We start from the raw sequence: 26,927 nt of genomic DNA, 5'->3' as shown, positions 1-26,927 counted from the left end.
GATATCGTAGGTTCGTGTACGGATTAGGGTAGATTTGCAATAAAGTCACGTTATAACGTTAGTACGTGTAGTACTCATGACAAATGTAGAGCTTATCAAGGAGGGAACCACATGTAGTAGTTTGCTGAATCCTTGTACCATAGATGACATCAAACACCCCACAAGAGTTTGATTTGATTTTAATAAAATCATTTGTGCTCATTGATGTCTGACAATTCCTGATAGTTTTTGGGAATCATTGTCACCAAATTTGAAACTTCGTCTTTCCAAAGCGTAGATGTCTCGCTTTGTATAGTAACATGAAATTCAAGACATCGATTTTTGGCGTACAAATCCTATCCTGTGTTGCTTTTATGCCGTGCTAAAACACGAAAACGACTCCGTATTGTTTTCCGAATAACCGCTCGGATAATTAAGGATTGTCGCACATGTCTCATGCAGGCTGTTTGCCGGAAACTCGATCGGAGGATAAAGAACATTCCTCGGCCAGATCGTAAATCTTTGATTTAATCCATTATATGCGAACAAAGATGCATATATTTATCTAATGACAATAACAGATATAGTGACGGATCTTTTATGACTTGACATGTGGGAAATCAAGATATGAAAACGAGACTATAGCTAGGACAAATGGGTCACTCTCTGAACTTTTGAAGGCGGCCGGAGTGATTAATATATTTGAACCAGTGAAATAGGACAAATAAAAGAGGTTGAAACTTATTTTGTAATCGGATTTAATTAACATGTTCTAGTTTTAGGTATACTGTACCTGTCTCATCCCCCCCCCCTTACACACACCTGCTTGCTTCATTGTACAATCCATTAGTTATAGCTTTTCCAGCTCGCACCAAATCACTTTATGCTACAAATTGTACATGTATGTCACTCGTCCTAATGCCACCCAATGCTAATCTCTATAGATGAAATTCACCCGTAGTAACCAATGTTGAAAAACTCTATAAATGGATAAAGGAGTTACCTACATATATGAAACCACAATATTGTGACGTACTTTCTCTAGAAACTATAAGTTTGAATATTTCCCTTTCACGATACATAGTACAATAGGTTTTAGCGACAGCTTCTGATCTACAATGAATTCAATACACGTTGGGAATTTTAGGTTTTTTTTTACTTCTATAAGAATTTAATTTTAAATGCATTCTATGTTCATGCAATTATGTTAAATTTGACTTTTAAAACGACGATAATAAATTGAATATGATGTACTTAAATCTGTAGTGATATCTCGAGGTGTACACCACCATCTCACTTTACTCCCACAATTTGACGACAGACTGAAGTGTCGATTTATAGATTGAAGTCTATATAGAACAGACATAAACTGAAGTGTATAAATATTACAGACAAGTGTGTTGAGTGACTGTTAGAAATAAATATTGTCAATGTGGCGCTAATATGCTTCCGTAGAAAGGCAACATTGAAACCCTAAATAAATGGTTTAAATAATTTTTTATGCCATTCTGAAATTGTATTAAATAATTACTTTCTTTCAATTTCGGCATTTTTAAATGAAATTCTTTTACATCGACAAATCGTTTAAATTCTTTTGAATGGAAGATAGTTTTATATGATGGCTGTTTGAACAAGTTCAGTGTAAGTTTTGTGGGTTTTTCTTGACATACCGATCAATACTTGATATGTTGCATGGAATGGGCGCGAAAAGAGGGATGTGATTTCACAATTTATCGATTTTAATTTTGAGAAATGCATAAAGACAACAATATGTGCAATCATACAATACAAATATTTTGATATTGTTACAATATAATATTGGAAAATGAATTAAAAAAAATAAGATGATGATCTTTATAATAATTTTGTTACTACATGAGGATGTATCTTTGTTAATAGTTGTTTTACTTGCTGGAAAGAGTTCACATTAGATAACTTTTGCATTTGAGCGAGTTTTATAATTGAGTATTTTAAAATTGAGTATTTAAAGTGAAATGGAAAATCTTGCAAAAATGGGATAATTTCATCTTGGGACTAGTTGGCTCGCATCCATTGGTATATGGTATACGGTTCCAAATTAAAAAAAATATATACAAAACTCCATATAATAATTTTTGAAACGGCAATCTTTTTTTAAAACTGTATAAAATAATACCTACACAACATAATTCACGTATAGGCGTCATGACAACGAAGAAATCAATGTGTTTTCTTGAGCAAGGAAAGTGAAATACTTTATATAAGTTTACATTTAAACAAAATCTTAATCCATTAGGGCTTCGATGAAATAAATTTCCCAAAAATAATTTAACACATAAATGAACACGTCATTTAAAACAGGATCGTACTTATTGGCCAATACCAGCAAAAATATCGGGAATATAATAATACACTTGACTCTAAATATGGATTGTTACATAAAAATGAAACCTTTGCAAGGTTTCCCGTTTTGTTCCTTCCAGAAAATACGCAGTGTAAAATAAACATATGATCCCCGATGACTGAAGTAAACATTCGATCAATCAATCAACTCAATCACTGATATTTTAAAAGTTCTAAACGCTATTTAGTGGAAATGTGAAGTCAAGAAGTTATTCGGTTAATGAGACCCATCTTCTTTCCTATTCTGAGAAATTCCATGATAAATAAAAACCGATTAAATAATTTAAACTACTTCCAGGGGAATTTGCTGATTTGATGGTGAGAAAGCCGGAGAAGAACTCTGAAACCAACTTGCGAGTTCATGGCTTTTGTGACAATCAAGATCGAGTTAAAGAATTCCCTATGAAGCGAATTGATATCGGTGGACGTTATAAAGAATAACAATTATAGGGAGGCAGTAGCTCACTCATATCTCTTGAGACTCTGTTACCATCTTCCGACAAATTGCCGAAAAAAAGTTGTCTGGAATGATGGAAAACCATGTAGAGATGCATTGTCGTAAATTGTTTACTATTTACGACAACCTTGTTATCTATTTTGAAGTACAGTTCTATATACAATTTGGACTTGAATTATAGACCATCAGCAATAAAAAAAAAACAACTAAGCAACAAACAAGAAACTTTGTATAAAATTTATTTAATTTTCAAAAAATATGAAAAAGTTCAGCCCTTATTCACACATCTTATGGTCATGGAAGAAGGAATTTGCAACACCCTGCATTAGGAGTTAAGACAAAATAAAATAAAAAACCCACAACAAAAGAATTGCCGTATCCCGTTTAAAAAATGTTCATTGAAATTAAGAAAATAACATAAAACATATACATTATGATAATAAATTCACACTGGTTCTTACATAAAGATGGTATACATCTTTGCATGCCATAATAAAATTGCTTTGTGGGTTGAGAAGCCGGGCAATGATAAGTATTTTTAAGAATATTTCTAAATGGAAAACTATTTGTTTCTTATCAAATATCGTTTTTCTTATCAGTGTAATATTAATCTAGCTTAGATTGCATGACTTGATGGTGCAAATTTAGCAATAGAACCATAAAAACACTTTACTTACTAGTACTAATATTGCATGCATATCCCGATAACCAAAATGAAAGCATTTCCACCTTTTTAAGAGAAGGACAAAAGGAATAAATTGTGTTTAATGTACAGAACCATAATTATTCTCTTCATTGTCATTAATACAAGTTTTGGATTTGAAAACAAAGAGAGATAACGAAAAAGAAACAGTATATTTCTTGTGAACAACGAGTTACCAATTCCTTTCCCCAAATAACTATATTTATGAGGATTATGAGTGAATGTTGCAACATTTGGATGCCATATGTTGCAGCGTAGTATGAACAACTTGTCGGAAATATCCAGTTCAAAGGAACCGGATATCAAACTGCCGACATTGATATAACTTAAACATAAACACACCGCTGCTACACGCTATTCATGGGTCTGAAATGACGTTTTGATTTCCTTTTTATCATAGTTGAACAATGTGTAGTAGAAAGGAAAAAAATAATTGGAATCTGTCTTTACGGGCATTACTTTCTCTCTTCATACTCCTAACACCATCCTCTGTTTTTCATTTTATTTCTTATCTACTTTTAAACACTTACCAAAGAAATTTAATACATTTGTTATACTAGTAATTCACAATTCTTTTATTTTTTGAAAAAAAACCAAGAAAATATCCTCAAGAAAAAAAAACATTCCTTCATATTTTAGTTTCGTTTTCCATGTCTAATGATTCATTTTGCCCTAAGACATTTCGAAGAGAAGATATATCCCATTCATACATTATACGTCACAGGCATACATTTTATTGCTTTGGCCGTTCATTCACTTCAACATTTACTTCAATCCCTCTTCATTATAACAAGAAAATATACTGCAATATATAACAACGAAATCTGGAGAATCCTCGGCTACATAAAAAGATAAGTTCATGATTTGCTGGGTTGAAACTTCATGCAAAATGCTTAAATCAAATAAATAAATAAAAACAATACACAAACGCTAGGAAATTCTATGTCGACAAAAATCGGCTCGCGGAACACACACTGAAAATAATTATGCACTTTCATTTTATCTGAACTTTTGTTTTTGCATCGCTTAGCTAATCTACAATGCTTTAACCGCGGTTCGTTTAAAAACAGGAAGTACTGCACAATTCCTTATGGACCTTTTCGCGTCCATTTAGAAATCAATCGAGCTTGCATTGGCTTGTTTAGTTGTACATTTCGGTAAAAGTACACGATCTATTTATCCCTGATTTTTATCTATTTGTAAAACCATTTCTTTTGAAACAATAATATAACATTAGATTATGTGACTATATCATAAAACGTAGGACCTTGTTTTTTGCTTCTTTTTTAGAAAAGTAACAGTAGTAAACAATAAATGCTGCTTCTACGGATGGTAGTCACTCAAGTTGCAAGTCAAAGTCCTACTGTAACTTGAAGAAATTGTTTGTTAACCAATAACCGTATTTATATAGAAATTAAAAAAAACCCCACATATACTAGTGTATACTACGAGCTGGTATCGATATACTATTTACCCGATAGGTTATTTCTATTCTCCTCAGGTTTTCGTCATGGTCATCATACGACAGTAAAATTGATATTCCGACTCAAGTTACAGGCTATTGACAGGGTAGCAATCCTCATGTGATCTAAACTGATGAACGACCGCTAATGTAATAAATTACCCATAAACAGTTTACACGTCAGAGTGTTATGTACGCAATCGCGACGGTCTCCAAAAGCGTCATCAAATTTGTTAACAAGTTCCACGATATATATAGCTATAGATAGGTTGACACAAGATTGCAAAAATAGAATCTGGTAAACTAAACATATGATGCATGCATTGACAGTTGGAAATAGTTTCACACTCTTGGCAACTCGTACATATAACAGGTGTAAAAATATAGAAGTAAACATTCCCCAGATATATATATACATTTTGTGTGATATGACGCAATGAAATGTGATAAAGCTATACCGATGCCCGTTTTGAATTAATATGCTGAAAAGGTAAAACTGAATTGGACTCAATGTCTGTCATAAAGTTGTCGTCTTTGCCAGAACTGACACTGTGCATCGGCAAAAGATGTGATATTTTCCCTGGAAGTCGAGTAACTGTGTATCGGCTTTTATTCCGCCTTCCCAGATTGTAGCAGGAACATGAGCACACAGATGTGACGTCATTGAATTCCGGGTTTTCTTGAGCACCAGAAACAACGTTGCCATTGGAAGTAATGACGTCACCCTCCAACCTAACGGCAGTTTGAGCAGCCGCAGCTGCTTCTAATTCGTCTCTTTGTTCATCCTCAGTATTCATCGTTAAAAATCTTAATACTAAAAGATTCATTGCTGCAGAGATGACCGTTAATCCGAAGAGAATGAATATCAAACTAAAGGTCACATATTCAGGATTATCCTGCAGGGCATTGTTACTCTGCAGAGCCACATAGTCTCCGAATCCAATGGTAGTTAGTGTAATGAAGCAATAGTAGAATGCATCCAAATAAGACCAATCCTCAAAGTGGGTGAAGACACCTGCTCCAGTAAACAAGTAGAAGCTGGACAGAATGGTAGCCACCATTATTAAGTTTGTCTGCGAGACCTCGCAGTTTTTCAGCCTGAGGCATTTTTTTGTGTGTTTGAGAAGAAAAGTCACAAATGTGTTCAGGCGTTCACCCACACTTTGGAACATGATGAGACAAAGCGGAATGCCGACGAGAGCGTACCACATGCAGAAGACTTTCCCACTGTCTGTTTGGGGGGTGCTGTGACCATAGCCTGCAAAGATAACAGAAGTCATAGAGTCCAAGTTTATGTAATCCAAAATGTATACATGTACATTAAACAAAGGAAGTGTAATCAAAAATGAAATAAATCGTATTACATCTTTTGACAGCATTTTTGTATATTGGTGAAAACAGTACTTCGGGGTATCTGAGCAAAACTAGTACTATACTTGATTTGAAAATAATATCCATATCCGAGATCATTCCATTCTTAGTGGGCTCAAAATATACACAAAATAAGAAAACAATTTGGCGTAATAAAACGCAAGGGTTTTTGAAAAAAAATCTACTTTTTTCCGTTTCCACACTAGATGTGCTTTTTCAGGTTATCATTTAGAACCATTTTAACATGGCCTTAGACTTTCGGTAGGATGATGTAACTATCTATTTCTTGTGTCAAAACAAGTTAAAATGACGCTGGTTTCAAGCAAAATATACACCGATTGCGTAGTCTTCGCTCGAAAGCCAGACAAATCTTGTTGATTTCAGAGAGCCTTGGCTGAATGGCTAGCAATGAAATAGACAGGCGTACGTCACATTGCGTTTGACACGACTACCCAAAGTCCAAGCTCTTGTTAAAATGGTTTTATGTGCTTAAAAAACACCGAAGAAGATTTATATTTATATTAGGGTACGGCTTTTTCCGAATTAATCTGTACCTTTTTTTCCTTCATTTTTTACGATTTCAAGATTTTTGTCGATTACCATCATGGTATTTTTTTTAAAATACGGAATAGAATATAGTTACATGTCGTTAGCATAATAATAAAGCAATTAATAGATCATTACTATGCCTTCTCATATATCATGACGTGTGTCAAATATAATTAGATTGCAAAAATCAGCGTCAATTTAGCAATTCATATTGAATGACCGATCTTCAGCGGAACCCTCTTGTGTATACAGTACTTATAATGAAAATTGTCATCTATTGTAGAGATGCATACACGACAAAACAGTTTGTTGATATAGTACGCTGTTTTTACTTCTTCAATTTTTCGTTTTCGCACTAAATGAGCTTTTTTCGAGACCTAAAAACGATCAACCATTGGAAAATGCCCGTGACATTAAAATATAGAAATATTATTCAAGTGTTATGAATATTAGACTGTTTTCATTTTATTTTGCGAACATTGCTGCTAATAATTCCTATATATGAATTGTTGAATATTTTATTAGAAACATAAAACTGATGATACATATATGTCGTGACACTCTAAATATTGTGGTTTGAATGATAGTTTTCTGTATTCGTCAAATGAGTCAATTTTCAATGAAGTTAAGTTTAAAAAAAATACTTGTTATGAGCTATGGCAATGCACTTTGATGGTGCGTTAAATATTTAACCAAATCATCGCACTTAAAAAAAAATCAAGGAACCTCGATATATTTTTCCAAGTGCGTAATTTTTCAAATTGCGTTGTACGAGGAACAATAATTCTTTTTAACATGCAACATTGTTTTTCAAATTAAAGCCGATATCTAGGGTATATATGCACCAAAGGTGATCAACGGACCAAAAAAATTATTTAAGAATTATTATTTTTTAAAGGAATTTATTTTATTTTTTAACCAAACAATCCTATAAATCGAACCTGTTGCGTTGCGTGACGGTGTTTTCAGCGGAAAGTAATAATAATGGCGTCACTGCTCAACAGTTTGAACTGAAACTTAATTTCGGAACCGTGTGGCAACGGCAATTAATACAAACTTCAAAAAAAGAAGAAGAATCAGATTGAGTAGTTTTATGCAAACAAGACACCGATGCCTGCAAACTGCCAATAAAATGTAAATCAGGCCTCTGTGTGTACTAATTAATCGATAGAAATTTTCCAAATAGCTCTATCATTATTGATGAATGGGAGTATTTAACCGATTGAGGAGCACATTTTGGTGAGACTTGATGTGCTGTGAATGAACACGGGGATAATGTATATCAATATCGCATCTTAATTCGTGCAGAGAAACGTTCTATAGTCCAAACGCAATGCTGTTATACATACTTTGTCAACCGATTTGACACAATTATAAGCGATTATGCAAATCTGTTTATAAATCGTTTGTAACAGCTGTTCAGTATAATATACCACCTCCCCCGGACCAGGTGCTAACACTAAACTATTAATATCGATAGATGCTAAAACCGTTTCATTCGCCTGTTTTCATAGATCAAATGAGTATGCAAGTTGCTGTTCTGTCACATCTATTATATATCATACATGAAACATATTCTTGAGTGGCATAAACTTAAGTTTTTCACGAAACAGTGCATCTCGTGCAAAGCTCGCGATAAGAGCAATGCAGAATATCCTCTTGATCTTTGAAGGCTCTCGGCAAATGTGTCATCACAGCATTTGTAAATTCATTCCACTACAATTATGACATCCCTCCGAGTAACAAGAAAAAACTATCTTGGATGCCTTCACTCGCTGAACGCTATTACAGATAGACAATTAGATTACAGGAAGCCATTTTTCTGTCAGATGTCGTACGGAGTCTTTTGGTTGAACATTTTTCCCTTTGTACTGCGGGCATGCAACATTCCGCTTATAGAACTCTAGGGTTGAACTAAGTTCATAAACTCGGATTTTCTTCCGAGTTCAAAAAATAAAAACGCAGTAAAATATTGTTAGCACAATACGGGTCAATAGAGGCATAATAATACAATGATAAATGCTCATTTTAACATATTAAAAGCAGAATTCTCTCTCTCTCTCGCTCTCTCTCCCTCTTTCGGTTGTAATAGTTGCGTTTGCATCAAGTCAATCGGTATGTAACTTTTCCATTACATCGGCTGTTTCCTGTAGGACTATTTTTACATTAACAACACGGCGGGGACCGGGACAGACGCACTCTGAATCTCAATCAAGTTGTCCTGTCTGTACACAGCGATATGGATTGCATTACAGATCAAATATAAATGAAGCACTATATGGGTCAATCTTGCTTCAGTCTTATACAAATAAAATCGCTGTCGTGTTGACTTTTTTCTAATCCAAATAGGTGCGAAAACAGTAATTTTGTACAGTAATTAAGTCCTTCGAATTGGTTTTCATTTCGTTATTTCTTTCAATTGGTATAAATCTTGTACCCATGTGTATATACACATTGCAGGCACACATACTTGTAACAAACTTGAGAGAAATCGCGTGAGCATAAGTGTTAATATTATCATAGTTAATAGATTAAAGATTCAATTTTGGAACAAATTTATCATTTTATATCCGAATATGGCCATTTTTTAAATAAACTGTTAAACTGTAAAACGTTACTGTTATTTTCGGAAAAAAATAGCCAACCAGTCTGAAAGTTGTTTCCCTTCGTAAAATAATTTACAGCTATTTGGTAACCATAATAAATGTCTTATAGCTGCAATGCGCTTGTATTGCAATCTGTCTGAAGTAGATAATCTGTTCTCCTACAGACCCTTCGAACGTGATAATAGCGAGATTTGAGCGAGATGATGATGTATTTAAAAAAAATAAGACTTATTTTTCCCTCATTAATCATTCCTTTCATCGCTGATGTATCCAAAAGATAAATCTACACAGACGAGTGAACGCTGGCCGGCAACCCTAAATCAACATGACCAATGACGTCATTAAGAAGAAACGGTTCCCAGGGAGTGGCAGTGATTTCGGGGGATTAACACGTGGATTTCGCTTAACACGTGTCAGTCGACCCCTTGTGTTATTCCTGATTCAATCCGCGGGATTTCTAAATCGAAAATGCAAAACCATTGATCGAAATCAAAGGCATCAATGATAGCCGCAAGTCTCTATATCATCAGCTTATGACAAAAGCAGATGTAAGAAAGAGGAAAAATTATTCGCGCCTGACATATCTACCGACCTCTTCTATGGAAGAGACGACTTTAATTGCTTCACGTGTTTGGTAAAAGACAAGTCCCGCTCACAGACTATTTTAGTTTCACCGATGCAATTGAGGGAGGAAAAACGATTCCCGGAGGACGTGACTTTACATTGTTTCCCCCGATAAATCAAACATCAACAGATCATGTATCCCCGTTTCGAGAAATAGGCAATGGTCCTTTGCCAACTAGAAATCAGATCTCAACCTCCATTGCTTATGAGCAATTCTCGTCAATAGCCCCTTTTATTTAGCTACACTATTGTTGGTTAATATTGTATATTAAATTGCAAACGTATTACACTTTCGAAGTCAAAAGCAATGCTATAGAAAGCATATATGCTAATTTTCTGAAAACTGATATTCTGATATTCTAATTTGAGTCTCTAAGTCTGGACAAAATTTGATCATCACATTAAAAATACATTTTCATGCGACATTGAAAATGAAGTTCACAATTCATTAAACACCACAGGGTTATGTATTTAGCAAAAACCATTCCCCTGCTATCATACGGCAAGGTTCAATCTGCCTTGTTACAACAATGGAACATAAAGCACACTATTTAAACGAACAGAACCATCAGAAGCTAGACTCTGACAGATCATGATAATGTCGGGATCGTCAAGGATGTTTTATGAGATAAGAAAGTATGCAAAATAAACAAAACTTGTACCGAAACAGTGCAGGTACAAATGTACATCTCTTCCAACGCAGCCGGAACTCAATAGGGGACTTGTAACTATACCTTTGTTAAATGTAAAAACTTCCTCGTTTCTGCATTTATCATTTTAACCTATGCTCAGACTAAATCGAATAACTTGATATTTACGATGTTTTGTGTGGTTTAGTTGCACATTAATATTTCAACCGATTTATTTGCTGTTAAATTCTTGATTTTATAGTTTTGGTTGCGTCACTACGAGTGAATCGCACTCCAAAAGCGAGTAGATCAAATCTTAATACAACAAAACACAAAGTTATTTCATTTTACCGAGATAAAAATCGGGGTACAGATATCTGATTATTTATTAGGGCCCCGCTCTGCGAGCGCCCTAAAGTGATCAGTCTGTCCGTATGTCCCTCTTTCCATCGGTCTGTCCAGAGCATATCTTCTCTCCCCTTGGTCCAATCAGACTCACACTTCACCCACAGAGTGCTTTTGGGTAAAGGGTGTGCAGTGACCTTGAATTATTTTTCTAGACCTAAGGTTAAAGTCATCAGAATTATGAATAAAATCCTTGTCCGGACCATATCTTCTCTCCTCTTGGTCCAATCTGGTTCATTCACAGATTATCTTTGGTCAAGGGGTGTGCAGTGACCTTGAATGAAGTTTGTTAGTCAAGGCTCGAGGTCATATCGGATCATGCAAAATTCCCTTTTTAGAGCATATATATTTTCTACTTAGCCCTGTTTGGCCCATACTTCACATAAAAAGAGCTAATGAATAACGGATATATACTGACCTTGAACCAATTTTCAAGGTCAAATGTGAAGGTCATAGCAGAAATTTGTGACAAATCGTTGTTCGGAGCATATCTTCTCTCCCTATGCTCCAATCTGGCTCATACTTCACCCACATAGTGCCTTTGATGAAAGGTATGCAGTGACTTTGGATGATTTGTGTAGACCAAGTGTCAAGGTCATGTCAGATCAAACAAAAATCCTTTTTTAAGAGCATATTTACACTTTCCACTTAGCTCTCTTTGGCTAATACTTTACTTAAACAGAGCTTTTTGGTTATTGACGTGCAGTGATTTTGAACGAAGTCAATGTGAAGGTAAATGCAGATATTTTAATAATCAGTTTTAGACCATAGATTGTCTCCCATTTGGTTAATCTGTTCAGATTGCAAAAAATGCCTCTATGTAAGGGGTAATGAGATTGAATTAAAAGTTTTATGCCAGCTGGAAAATTTCGAAGTAACAGGTCGAGGTCAAAGAAAAAATTTCTGAAATTCTTTTCATCCACCTGTCCACAATTTAAGCGTGGCCCTTTGAGATGGTCACCATCTCAATGTTGTCTAGTTTATAATATGTACATAGATGAAACAGTTTTTATATGGGTTTGACCATTACTAGTTTTACATGTTAAAATATGACATATCAGAACAAATCAGAGTTTTAATTGTAAAGGTCTATTAATGATTTACAATCTTTTGTTTTATGCTAGGCCACAAGATAGCGACGATTAAATCCACTTCAGGCGCGTTTAATTTTATATATACTTTTAGCCTAAGTCTTGAGAGAAGACGTCAAGATGTTTTACCCACTGTAAAAATCGTAATGCATCTGAATTGCATTTAAGAAACCAAATTAAATCCTCCTTTGAAGCGATCCATCGTCATGTTTATCAATGCAGTTTTAAAAGCTATCACACCCATTTCTAATCTTAAATCCGCTGCTAACTGGGCAAACATAGGGAGAAAAAAGTGCGTGCATCTTTTCATTTTGTAGTCGAAGAAAAAAAAGTACTTGATAGAACAGAAAAAAAAGAAGAAAAGCACATCTCAGAATATGACACCCTTCTCTAAAATATAATCATAATGCACGATTATGCCTCATATGATACTTATTCTTTACAAGAGGTTGTTTAATGCTTCAACAACAGACTAACTTGCACCAAGATGGCACAAGAGGTTAAAGTTTCTAGGCTATACCTGTAATTATACACTGATAAATACATCCTTGAAATGTTTTTTCATACAACGCTGTCATACTGAGGACAGGGTTAACACTTCAGACACGTAATTAAACTCTGGCGTTCACCAAGTTCGGTTTCGTAAATAATATTGTTCTACATAATAACGAATTAAGCTACAATCAAATCTGGATAGCTACATATAGGCCTTGACTCTACGAGAGAATTAACAAAATATTGTCTAACTGTCCTGGAATCCACAAGGCTCATTAAATTATTTGGAAACAAGGCGGCTTTACCGAAAAAAATATGTTCCCAATAATTGCCCAGATTTTCTAATCAATAAGCAGACGTATTGCAATATACTTATTGTGGATTATCCCCCAGTCTATAATTCCTCTCAATTGTTATGTCCTTGTTTTTTTTTACTTCCAATAACCAACAAAGCACCCGCCAAAGTATTTACTGTACATTATTCTGTTGCATGTATCTTAGCATGTACAAGCGAAAATATTTAGCATTCAAATGTAGCTACTTAAAAGACAGCGGCCAAAATTACCATCGGTAGGGATTTGGGTAATTATGGGACAAAATGATTGCATGTCTCGCATAAAAAACAAATTTAAAATGCAATTTTAAGCTGGTTTCTTGAATCACAGCTGCAACAATACCGGTTTATTACGTAATCATATTTTAACTTCATACGGGATTTATATAATTACTGCTTCGTAACAATCCTTTAGAAGCATTTGTCCCAATTCAAATAACTCTTGAATATGACATCAAATCAAATCAGTTTTTCTTTTATAATCTGTGATGAAAGTTTTAAAATTTGTTTTCTTTGGGCGTTTTCAACAGCGGGTTTGCTGCAAAGACGCGTGCAAGCACCTGCAACTGTGAAATTAACCTCCATATATACAAAAGAAAGATGCGTATTGTTGACATCTGAGACGGATTATCAAGATTAAGACGATTAAATGCACCGAAGTCAATGGTGTCTGGCTCCTCTTATTCGTACAAAACAAACTGTGGAGGGAGATCATTGAATTAAAGTTTATAATTGGGAGGTAACTTGGCGGTTCCTGTCGAAAGCAAATAAACTTCGCCTTGTTTTATTATCAGATAAAGGTTTATGTTTTCTTATAAAGTCTTGTAATAAAATCTATCAGATTAAGTGTTTTATCTTGCACCAGACTGACAAATCAACCCTATGTTATGGCCTACATTACGGTCGATGTATCACCTAGGGCAGTAAAGTGGGGGAGGGGGTATTGACAACTTGTCCAATATTTCGGACAAGTCTAGTATTTAAGTTGCAAACTGCTGTACTTTAAAAAATAAACTCGGTCTCTAACACTTTGTAGTGAAAAAAAATTCGTTCATTCATGTAAGGAATTCAAAAACTGATATAAGATCAAATTTTAATATTATTTTTTCAGGACAGTATCTGCAGTTGTCTAGTACTGTAGATATACGATAAAATGATTGATTAGTGAAATAGGGATGTGTAGGCCAACATTGCAAATAAATTGAAGTATTTGTATTTTCCTCTTATAAACTAATGTACACACATTGTATAAACGTTTGCATGTACAAGTATTCAAGTAGATGCAAAAAAAAAACCCAAACAAAAAAAAAACCCCAAAAGCAATAGAACATATAATGGCAAAAGCACTTTTTCAGCCAAGAAGTCGTCAGTGTATTGAGAAAAGTGAGAGAGTTATAGCAATGCACATCTGTGGAACAATATGAGGAGGGAATTTGATTACTAATTTGCAATAAAAAGAAAAAATGTTATTATCAACATCTCATAATTACAGACTTGGCTCGGTATGCAGAGGGTCATAAATAGCCGTACTCTGGTCTTGTCAGATGACGAGTGCATAAAACAGAAAAGTTTATGAGCAACATAAGAAATTAATTAGACTAGAGGCCAAAGATACGTCAAATTGTTAAAATACAGTTATTGTACTTTTGGAAAGAAAGCGCCTTCCTAAATCCAGCGAATAAAAACCTACAACGCCTCTACCATAAATCAGTCGCAGCACACGTAGGACCGCGTACATCCTCCTGTTTCTTGTAAGCTTAATCATTAATTAGTGTTCGTGGTTGAACGTTAATTCTCATTAATATCATAAGAAGATTAGCGAAATACTTTCATTGCTTAGGTAATGTTGTTTGCTTTAGCCACTTCTGTCTGTGGCGTTTGCGCATCACTAACATGCGTACCATATGATCCATTGGCTGGGTGTTTACAAACGAGACAGTTTCGTGTAATATGACATAACGGCCCATCCTAAGTAAACAAATGGATTCTTTCTGAACAAAAAAACACGTGCGTAGCTGATCTCAAGCTTTTTTCTAATTAATTGTCAAGACAATTCATGAAAAAGTACATTTTAGATTCGTGAAATCACAATGTCTTAGTGAAGTTTAACAAATATATACCTACATTTGGTATACAGATTGTAATGTCAAAATATCATCATTTCAATTCGTTTATGAAAATGTTTCTGAGTTCTTTGAACCGAACTGTCTCCGTTTTGCACAATATTAACCTTACAAAATGCATTCGAACAAACGTTTTTGATTTATACGCTGTTAAGTTAAAACAAATCACCGTATCGCATCAAAATCGTCCTCTTCCTGCAGTATACAAAGGCCTCTCTCTGACAGAGAACTCGACCATATTTTCATTTAAACAAAACTGAATAGAAAAAAGAAGTGCTTTCTTCTTAAAAGTTCACGTTCGATTCTCTGTCATGTTGTAAATTTTGAATTCATCGGGTGGCAGTAAATAAAAAATTAACAACATGACAACAATTTTGTATTTATTGCCACACGATAAATTCAAAATTTACAACATGACATATCCTCTTGGTTGGCATGGATTCTATTATGGGTTTATGTATATGAACCGTATGTGTGCTTCCAATATAATATAACAGTCTGTGACAACTGGGACATTTCCTTGCAGTGCAGTATCATTAGAATAATGTTTAATTCATTTTGTCAAATAAGGCACCAGTGCCTGGGTTGTGTCAACTGAACACAGTGCTAGACCAATAATGGAAGGGCACCAAGGGTAAGGTTCCAAGGGTTCTAATAGTTAAAAAATGGACATATACCTAAAATTGGTAGGTATACATCGGTAAAGTAATTACAAACTAATATGGGAGAAATCACCGTGACATTTCTTCACGGGTGTAATCGACTTTCCCATCAGATGATGGGGCCATTCTAGCCATTATGTTTATTGAACTGCAGGATTGAGAATTATCAACCTGGGCAGGGTGCGAATAAAGACAGTGAATGAGTAAGAGATAAAACCCTCTTGTTCTACTGTCAGTCACAAGACATTACTTCTTTTTGATCAAGAATAGTGGCTCATCTCATTGTTCTCAGTTCTCATTCTTCAATATACGAGTGAGACTTTTGTTTTGTCATATAAGAAAAGACGTATCAAGACTTATTTAACTACTTTTTCGCAGTGCATGAATACTGTATATAAACCAATATTTGGCTACTACAAAACTACAATTGTGAGAAGGAAGATTTAGAAAACTAAAGTATGTTAAATTTGTAAACATTTTAGAAGGTAGAAAGCAAATATGAGCTAATATAATCATTCCTGTTGTATAAATTGAAAATTATTTTTGTTTAAATTAAAAAACAGACTTAATAAGATATTTATAATTCATTATCGCTTTTTTGAGGAGTCATCATTTATGAAACCTATTCTGTACAGCCGATTCAAAACAAACACAGGATATTTCGAGCTTTGCAAACAGATCGGCGTTTAACCGAAAAATTGGGGTCGAATTTATGCTAATCTTAGACGAAATCGATCGCTTGTAAGACAATTTCTGGCAAGATGGCGTTATTTTTAGCTTATTTTGCAAGACGTGGAACCGTCTATAAATCGTGCTTAGCAAACAAACAAGTTCAGGAGCTTTTCATGCTCAAAAGGTTGAAAACATTGGAAACAAGAAAATGGGGGATGGTAAAAAGGCATTGGCTTTAGCTTTTTCTTATTACGACTTACCGACCCAATTTTTGGGAAAAGGTCTTGAAAAACAACTAGCAAACAAATATGGAATTACACATTTTTTAAGTCCTCGTGGCTATACAGGCATACATGTATTCAAATTAACCCCTTGACCTAACCCAAAGGTTTTCTATCCGTTACATTGCTTTCAACAAAAAGAGTGTAACGGATAGAAACTTCGCGGGGCTCTGACAATGAACCAGCATCGTTACAACTGACAACTGGACAACTCTGATTTAAAATATATACTAAAAAAAACCAAACAAAATCTTTCCAACAGGGGACATGGCGTGACGTTTATTCCTATAACATTGTGTAATGAAGCGCCTTCATGCTATAATACATCGATGGGGCTGATTGGCTTTGTGTGTGTACATATTTTTGTAAGTTTATTTTGCAAGAAGCAGTAAGTAATTGGTTACATGTTTTCCTACTGACGGCTGTTAGCGTTTGATGATAATCCCCTTGCTGCTTCAAGTACAAATTTTGATTTGATGGTTCTACCAGTCTTAGAATTAGGACATCTGGGTTCGGATATGTAATTATATTACTTTGTTCGCCAAGATTCAAAGAAGAGATACACTTTCGCTGATTTTTTTTTTGCTTTTTATAAAGAAATCAGATAAACTTTTGGATTCTCTGAGGAGTCTGACAACGCCTGTCCTTGTGAAAGTGTTCAATTTACAAATCAAATCAATATCTCGTCTTCAACGAAATGCAAAATGAAACAACTTCAAATAAAGGCAATTTTCTATAAACAACTCAAATTGAAAATCGTGATTGCATACGAAAACCTGGTCAATAAAACAATTCTATTATGCGATCTTTATTTTTTAACGAAATACTCTCAAGGCTGATAATTATTTATTCTATGACAATCAAAACCAATGAAAATAGAAGTATTTTTATAAATAAAATTAAACTTGCTGTGTACTTATTTGTTTTACTATAGAATGTATCACAGATAGCAATTAGACTTATTAAATCAATTCCATGTCTGACGTTATTGCTGGGAATTTTAAAACTCATATTACCAACTTCATATGTGGTCTACTTGATATATATAAAGTATATGAAACAACTCTAAGGCTAGCTTTTTTTCTCCAATATTTTTTCTTCAACACAGTCTGTGGGGTCTCTTGACATATTTTATGTTCCATTTCAAAACTTTTTGAACCCATCGAAACGAACCGCAACGATTGGCCCACTTTTCGGAGCAAAAACTTAAATGCCAGATGATCACGTGTTCGACTAGACAGGTTCTGCAACTCTACACTCCATTTACTTATCTATCTATTTATTGTTTTTTAAAACTAATAAGATTTCGGTGTAATCATCCACCTTGCAAGACAATAATTATAGTTACTGGAAAAACGGGTTTTGTTAAGGATGTTTTACTTTCTGATTAAATACAGATTTAAAGAATAAATGTTTTGAATTAAAGAGAAATACCTTAACATACTTGTCTAGATTTGCATTGTAAGCCACGTAAAATACACAAGCCATCGAGGCAAGAAAACCATTTATTGTGATTTAATTATAAATAAAGAGTAAAACAACATCTTATCGTACATTTGGTTAAACTGCATACTGTACAGTAATCAAATACGAGTAGATTCGTTGTCAACATGTCAGGACCTACACATTTACTGTATTTGCAGCTATGAACCATAATGACTTTCATTTGTTCAAACATGGATTTTGTATGCAAGATCTATAAATGTTATATCTTGATTATCTTACCTATAGTTGTAATTACCGTCAAGGAAAAGTAAAAGGCACCAGGAAACTTCCATTGCCTGCCATTTTTGTACGGCTGTACTTTCCATATATTGGCTCTTAGCTCATCATAGGCCGATATACTGATATTATATTTAGTTCTAAGCTTCATTTCTTCGCTATTTAGTTCTCTCCTGACGTCACTTTCGTTTTGCGATTCCAGGGCGTCAAAGACTGCGGCTCCGACCAAGAGATACGTAAAGGTACAAACAATGAGAGACAAAGTCCGAACGTTTTGCTTCTTCATCGCCTCTCAGCCATGTCCGAGAGAGCGCCAAAACTTTTCAAAGTTTCATTTCAGTGAATTCCACTTTTCTCATCCCGTCATGATTCTTTGACTCCACAAAACACGACGGGGTTTCTTAGTCATCCAAATAGTACAAATGCAGTGACAACATTCTAGGATACTTTCGATAATATATATTTACATAAATATTTTTATTTTCGGAGAGAAAGTAATTATTTTCACTTCAAAAACAGTACAGTGCACATTCACAATTCAATGGATACTTCTTTTCAAATCTCAGTGGAATGTCCGTCAAGTGATTATGAACTGGTATTCGGTAAACTGGTTCTTTTTTTTGAGAAAAAATGGGAATGTTGAGGTAGATGAATGGAGGAGGAGACTGGCGGTAAACTGGAATGTCGCAGAAACGTTCCTTCTGGGAGGCAAACTTAACCTTTTATGGAGTTCTGTTTTGTGTACCCTGTGGAAAATACAATGAAAAAGGGTATTGAATATCTTTCGAAGCATTACATTCATAATAATTAAATATATAAGACGTACTTTCAAAGCATTGATTTTTGCCTCCGGAAAGTATTGAACTGAAGTGATCGAGTAATTCAAGACATGAATGACAAGATGGCGTGTGTTGTATAAGAAAACTCGCGTGACTTGCTCCCTTTTGCGGAAACATCTTTAAAAATCCCTCTTAATATGCAACTAATTACTTCTTATTAGTTGTAATAAGAAATAAGTATAAATTTATTTTATTTTGGCACACATATCTTCACACTCATTGGTTCGATATGCAATGTACTGCTGAAATTCTAGCAATCGATCGATATAACATGTTATCGACGTAAAACCCATATTTAACACTTGGACAAAACTTCATAACATTAGCAGTGTGAGAATCTCCCCTAAAATTGTGAAATTTGGAATTTAGACGTGCTATTTCTCGTAGCATCAGATTGACTACGTTCATGCAATTTTCATTAGTCTTGATATCGCGGAAAACACACTTTGATATCACTCGCTATCTATGTTGTTTGAGAAGGATCAGACAGTAGCTTTATGTTCTTTAATAATTCATGTAAATCTCTAAATGAAATTCAACCGAAAGAGGTTCGGTTTTTTTCTGGTTAACCATATCCCAAAAGCACGTTGTACATATTCATTTTCTAAAGGTGATTAGTCACACCTATTGCGTAAATATATTGGAATAAAACAATGCTAGAGAGCTGCGAGTATTCTTGGAGAGTGTCAAGACCACTTACTACCTTTCTAAAGCAATTTCTGTCAACAGATCAGTTTCGATTAAATTCAGCAGTTGCTGTTCCCTAAATATAGCACGGACAATTTCATCCGTGGATAAAAATTACGTATACATGTACAGTTCCAAAACTATCTCATAAAGGCGACGTTACTTGCTTAGATACATACTACATGTAACAGACATCAGAATCTCTGGTTAAGTCCGTAGGTATGATATATTGTTGTATTCATCTTCTATAAACGTATACAGAAACACTCATACACACAGACAAAAAGAAAAAAATTCACGACTCTTTTTTCCATTAAACATACGGTAACCTACTATTGACAGTGCATGCAGCGTCAAAAGTAACATACCAACGTTCTCTCTTTTAGCTATTTGGATTCACGAAGCAAATAGTTAAACTATAAATCAAGTATGGTTTTATTTATTTTCCTTCAACTACAAAGCCAATCCAATACACAACTTTTTGTGTAGCAAGGAATTACTCTCGATCCAATGAGAATTTCAACCAAATCTATCTATCTATCTATCTATCTATCTATCTATCTATCTATCTAGATGGACAGACATTGCATAAATTTATAGGTTGACCGCTGAGCATATAGTCAAGTTCCATCAAAGATTAGGAGCTCTATCCAGAAGGTCATTAAAAGGACATACAGATCACGGACGAGGAAGAGTTTCTATAATTCATCGTCCATGGACAAGACGCCAATTGGAACTGCCAGCTTAAAAAGTCTACGACGGAACTCGTTAACTGTCACAAAGTCAACACTGCGCATGTCTTTGGGAGTTTACAGGAAACGCCAAAATGAAGCCAATTTGCTATCGTACAAAATCAACGACATCAGTTAGAATTAGAAAACTTGGTCTCCCGACCCTTTCGAACTCTCGATTTCTTTCATTATCACTAACTTAACTCATAAACTCCAACTAGGAAGGACTCCTGAGATTCACTTGCCTTTATCAAGTTTCTGTCCTAGAAAGAAGTGTCTTGCCTACTTAGGAAGATGGCAGCATACATACATGTATGTGAGGAAGTGGACTCCCAGAAATAAGAGTTTAGAAATAACAGTAAGACAAAATTTATATTATCTGAGGTTTTTATCAATTAAAAACAATCACCATTAACCGTTAAGACCGTGCATGAAGCTCCTACTCCGATGCAAATGAGGCTTCTAAACAGATTAGTCACTGTTTATTCTCCGTTTAACCCCCTAGAGAATTCAATTATAGTTCACGGTGACAGGGAGAAGCATAGAAACGTCCTCATCACTTATCCTTAATACAACTAGTGTGCTTTTGTGACTTTCCGAATTTTTAAAATTCGGTGAGAAAATTGAAGACTCTTTCTCCTTTATAAAGATTGATTATGAAAAAGAAAGAGAGAAATATCTTGAAGGTGCAATACATAGATCTGGCCTTTCTTTTACAATCACTTTGTTTTTATACGAAATTCATTTTAATTTAGGTGATTCGGGTAAATCAAGTGATCAGGTAATTCAGGAAATTAAGGCAATCGGGTAATTCAGGTATATGATTTTTCTTAAAAAGAAAACTCTCCAAAAGTAACCTATCTCTATCATTATATCAGAACAACATATTAGTATTAATCAACAAGAAATGAGAGAAGCAATGTCAAGATGATCGTCCCTTGGAATTTCTTAAAATTGGCCATGGTCTTAAGTCGGAAAAGAGGAGAGATTTTGCCGGAGCAACCGAGTGATTATCCGTTGGCATGTGTTGTCAGCGATTCTCAACGTGTCTTTAATCTACCCCAAACCGATATCTATAAAACAATTTAGCACCAGGATCAAGCGTAATACGGATGGTAACCAGTGAATTCGACCCCTACTGAGTATTAATGGGCAGTTATAACTATTTTATTGTTACTCTAATTATTAGTTATCACACACCCAGCTTTGTGAAAAGGGTTTGGGTTTTTTTGTAACCACAGGTGTTTGAGGCTATCCAGAATAGAGAAAAAAATCCGTTGATCTAAAACTACTTTTTAAAAATATGTTAAATTCATGAAATGTTAAGTTGGAGCATTTGCAAAAGAAACTTGTAACCGTTTTAAACAGAGGTCATGGCGTATCAACGACAAATTGATTACTATGCGACATTATATGATTGCGGTCATCGCTCGAGAAACTTCAATCAAAAATGGCAAAGGAATCGTTAGCTATCCAACGGGCCCCTAATGTATCAATTTTCAGTGGAAAGCACTATAATCAGCGGAAACAGAAGATGACAGCGAAGCAGGGTGGAATTCTATTGTTTTCTTGGCTGTTAAACAATATAACCCAATCGATGTAGAAAAAAAGCTTTACTTAAAAAATCATCGCTTGCAATATATGGATTTTTAAAAAAATTATATAAACTGTCTTAAGATGTTTTTAATTGCGTAATTCCACATTTGTTTTTCCTAGTTCGATTTTTGCGTTACAAATAAAATAATTATTCTAAAAAAGTGCATTTTACATGATTGTTAAATATTTGTATAAAGCAGATATCTTCTACAAAATTCAGTTTGATAATTGCAACGGTCTAATTTCTACCTGAGTTTGGTTAATCCAGAATGAACATGCATGACTTGTGAAATTTCAAAAAAATAAAAAAATAGTAAAGTTAAATGGAAGATATATTAATTCAGTTAAAAGGAAGTCGTTATTGTAACATAAACATTGGATGTCACGCGAATTTTTACTCGTTAAACAACCATTTAAAATTTTAAAGCACCTATCGTATTTTTCAATAGTTATTTCTTTTGTTATGATGTTCTAGTATCCAACAAAGTCTTTTCCGGTTTTCCACAGTGCCAATCATAAAATTTAAATTATCAATGAATTGTATTATATACATGGAATTTGAGGTCGGTTTATATTATTCATTGATTTTGTTCACATGAAAACTGAAATTCCCAGGGGTTGACTTAATTGGCTAATTGCAGGTGAACATTATGCGGGGATCAATATCGTCCCAAGATTAGTTTCCTGTGGGTAAATGCACCTTAGTTATGTAATGTAATCGGGTTCTGCTCCAGTTAATAATTTTATCCAATTCGTCAGTCGGGGTTTGGAAAAAGTTGACGAATAATGCAAATCAATAGCAAAAAGCTGTCAATGATTAAAAAAAAAAGAAAACAATTTCAACATGCACTTAACTTTAACCTTAAAAAAAAAAGAAAAAAAAGAAAACAATTTCAACATGCACGTAACTTTAACTTTCAAATATATGTACTAAATTTTGCTTCAATGGAATCCAAAAGTATAAGCACGAATACGTCCATAAAATATTTTTGATCTGAAATACATTCCGGTTTTTTTAGTACATTAGGATATTCTTCCATATTTGTATATCTAATTCAACTCGTCGGTGCTTGGAAAAGATATACAATGTATAAATAAATATATGTTTTAATCCAAGTGTTCACTAAAGGCCACAAAGATAGAAAGCGCCCAGACAAAACAACATAGGCTATATAGAGAGCCGACCCAAATATTCAAGTCTAACCGATTGATTTTCCACAATTCATACACAAAATATAGCTACTTTGTTAATACAAAATAAGGCAGAAACGGTTTCATTGAAGACTGTTCAAATGGTCTGATTATCTTTTAATTAATTTAGCTGATCACACGGCAGGATGATGAACAGATTGTTAATTCCCCAAAGAATCATCTTTTCCAGTACGAAGCACACGGATATAATGTAGCGATTTCGAGATGTAAAGCAGCATCCTATAATAGAAGCATATATCCTTTATTCTGTGGTTTATAAAAATAAAAAAAACATTCAGATGGACAGATTCTGTGGGGATGTGTTTTTATTTCTTACTCGTTCGATAAAACAGAATCTGTAGCGGGGGAGTGAAACAATTTTTAGACGCGGCAATCCTGTTCTAATTTTACACTCAGAATGAAATTCAAACATGACACACAATAAATCAATACCATAGGGGGTGGGGGACGGGGCAATGAATGTAGGCGCTTTGGAAATACCTTTAAGGAGAGACACAAAAGACGATATTAATTTAACGGAAGTATGGGTATAATTCATACAAAAGAATTAATAACTTTTATTTTCGACGGAAGTATGGGGTGAATAGAATCTTAGGTTACTTTTGACCTTGTGGAATGAACCATGTCCATATACACCAATGCACGGAGAGCTAGCTATGCGACCTTTAGTACCTTTTGTCAGGGGGTGAGTGGCAAGATTCCAGATAACAATTAATAACACGTGTATCAACATTTCTCTCCATTTTCCTTTTTAATCCCTCTTGATTTGAATATGAACAACAAATTGCCGGAAACATAATGTCAAATCCAAAGCATTAACTGTAATACCATTAGTGTCAATATATTTACTCTCGGAATATTTCACGACCACTCTTTGCTTCATAGAGAGCAACCTTTCGGGAGAACCCTGTCGTGTAGCTTGCAAACGTCTCGCTGCGTGAACATGTACATGTAGTCTACTGTCTACCATCTAGATGCTATAGATTACTGATAAAATGCACGAGCCGCTTACTACATGTACACGATGGAGTCGGTATGACTGCTTTGCTTCTATACTATACGTGTACCTCTACGTATTGGATACCATACACGTGCACCTGTATACGTTAACGATACACGGAATCAAATAAAATACAGGTGTGGTAATTATCAAATAAGCTGTCCAGTAATTCCTTATTACACACACAGTACCATCATCAATGCATCGTACTTTTAGCTGACTATAAACCGTTTAAGGTGGTAAAATACCTGCATTATTTAACACTCTTTCCCCCATAGTTTGCTATTCTAGAGAGTTCATCGCAGATGTTTATTACTCCAATTTTCATCAGAAAAATATGAAGGTAATATTTTTGATATTTCATAATTATCGGTAGCACTTATATTACACAATCTCTTCACGCTGCTAGAAAATTCCCCCACGCTTTGAGACTCGGCATTAAACGAGTAAAACGTTTGATCAAGCAGCAAAGGGCAGGAATTTCATTGAAATTTCTATGCTATGAAGTGCAGTGTTATGAATACGAAATAATATCATACTGCGTCAGTGTAAAATGTTGTCGGAAAATATTATCATTATTTATCAGATAAGCGATCTCTTAAAATATCAAAAATCTTGCTCAGGCCTATGTAAATTATGCTCTAATTACACAGCTCGTAGATTTTATCAAAGCAACTTTAGGGGAAGAGGGAAAAAATGTAGCTTGTTATATTGTGTGTAGCAAAGCTATAATATAGATTTTTTTATTGAATATCACACTTATCCAACAATTGGTACTTTGGCGGTGGTTTTCAGAATGCGTAAAATTTTACAGAAGAAAGTCGTGTGAAGTAGTGATAATAAGTAAAAATTTGATTAATTGAATATTGAAATTTTCCTCTCATTATATTTGCTGAATCCCTTTCACCATAGGTATTTGCTCATACGCTAATGGTCTGCCTGATAAATGAAAACATATTGATGCCAGATGAAAGGCCTATGTAAATATGTTATATTTGCAACCTGATTATAAACAAACAAAAATCACACGAGTTTTTCATCAATGAGAATTTCTGGGCATTTCAAACAAATCTCCTTGATGTGTTCTTAAGAATGCAAAGATTTGTATCGTTATAAAACCCAAAAAGCCCACTGCACCAAAATTGTAAAAATCAGTATTCAAATCAAGAAATATTACCTTCTAGACACAACAGCTTCAAAGTCAATATCCGCTCTTTAATTCCTTGGAAGAAAAGAAAGTCCTTTAGACTAAATTTGGAAAGATATCCTGCAAAACAGTGAACAAAAGCTGATGAAAGGGGATAAACGGGCGCGTGGCTTAAATTACCGACCACTGTGCAGTCAAAGCGAAGCACATGGTGCAGCATTAATCCTGGACACGGAGCAAAAACAGCCCACACAGGGCCTAACCGATGACTGCAGACACCGAGAAGACACTAGTTCGTCTAACATCACTACCAATTTGTAGCCCGCGTAAAGCTTTTCAGATCATGTGGTATTAATCCACACTCACTACGCTAATTGTCCTCTGTCTCTTTAAAGAAGAATTGGGCCTTTTCCTATTGATTTTTTTTTTCGTTCTTCACAGAATTATTTTTTTTCAAACCAAGAAGTCGACCACTACATAACGGTTTCTCTGACAGAATGTCATCATGTGAAATCGCCACACTTGGTTGATTTCATGCTTCCAGTTCACCATATGTTCGACACGTTACGCCAGAGAGATAGCTCATGATTGGAATGGATGTGGTCGCTATACTACTTGAATGCGGTCCTGTTCAGATGCAGCATGATATGTTAACACCCCCGGAAGTTTCTCTCTTATGCAGTACAAATCCGTGGTTAGATATAAGTAAAAGAGACATACATATCACTTGTGTTTACATGTATCTGTAGTAGCATCCGCGAACGTCCTTTCCTTAAAAACTCTAGATGCGCGCGCGGACATAGCAAACTATTGATCTATTTCCTCGCACATGTCGTTGTAAAATGACAATGGCGGGCAATCTCCAATATTCCTATTGAGAAAATCCATACTCAATGGTGAAATCTAATTTAGGATAATTTCATGATATCATCTGGGATGTGAAATCTTGCACTTAACAAATTTAAGAAGAATATGAGGTAGACAATTATCTATGCATCAGAATTATAGCGTTTGGCAAAATAGACACGAATTTAACATCTTATCTCTAAAGAAAATTTTAAGAGGAGATTTGTGATATTTTGTACAGTGTAAATTTGAGGTTTATGTTAACCAAAGAACATAAATGAAAATACTCGATTTCGCAACTTTTCTTTTTTTATTTTTTAAT

The 26,927-nt window shown here is 34.6% G+C and overlaps 1 protein-coding gene across 1 annotated transcript; it reads right to left on the bottom strand.

Moving 5' to 3' along the window:
* Nucleotides 1–3,041: 3,041 nt before the first annotated feature.
* Nucleotides 3,042–26,582, bottom strand: LOC105334171 (two pore potassium channel protein sup-9). The gene is made up of 3 exons (XM_011437529.4): nt 25,790–26,582; nt 18,551–19,293; nt 3,042–6,241 (listed from the first exon to the last, which is right to left on the bottom strand). Exons 2-3 carry the CDS (start codon nt 18,831–18,833, stop codon nt 5,436–5,438), a joined length of 1,089 nt encoding a protein of 362 aa, XP_011435831.1. The 5' UTR covers nt 18,834–19,293; nt 25,790–26,582; the 3' UTR covers nt 3,042–5,435.
* Between the last annotated feature and the right edge of the window lie 345 nt (nt 26,583–26,927).

Source organism: Magallana gigas, chromosome 5 (assembly GCF_963853765.1).
Source record: "Magallana gigas chromosome 5, xbMagGiga1.1, whole genome shotgun sequence".
Taxonomy (NCBI): Eukaryota; Metazoa; Mollusca; class Bivalvia; order Ostreida; family Ostreidae; genus Magallana; species Magallana gigas.
This window is presented reverse-complemented; position numbering and strand designations above follow the sequence as displayed.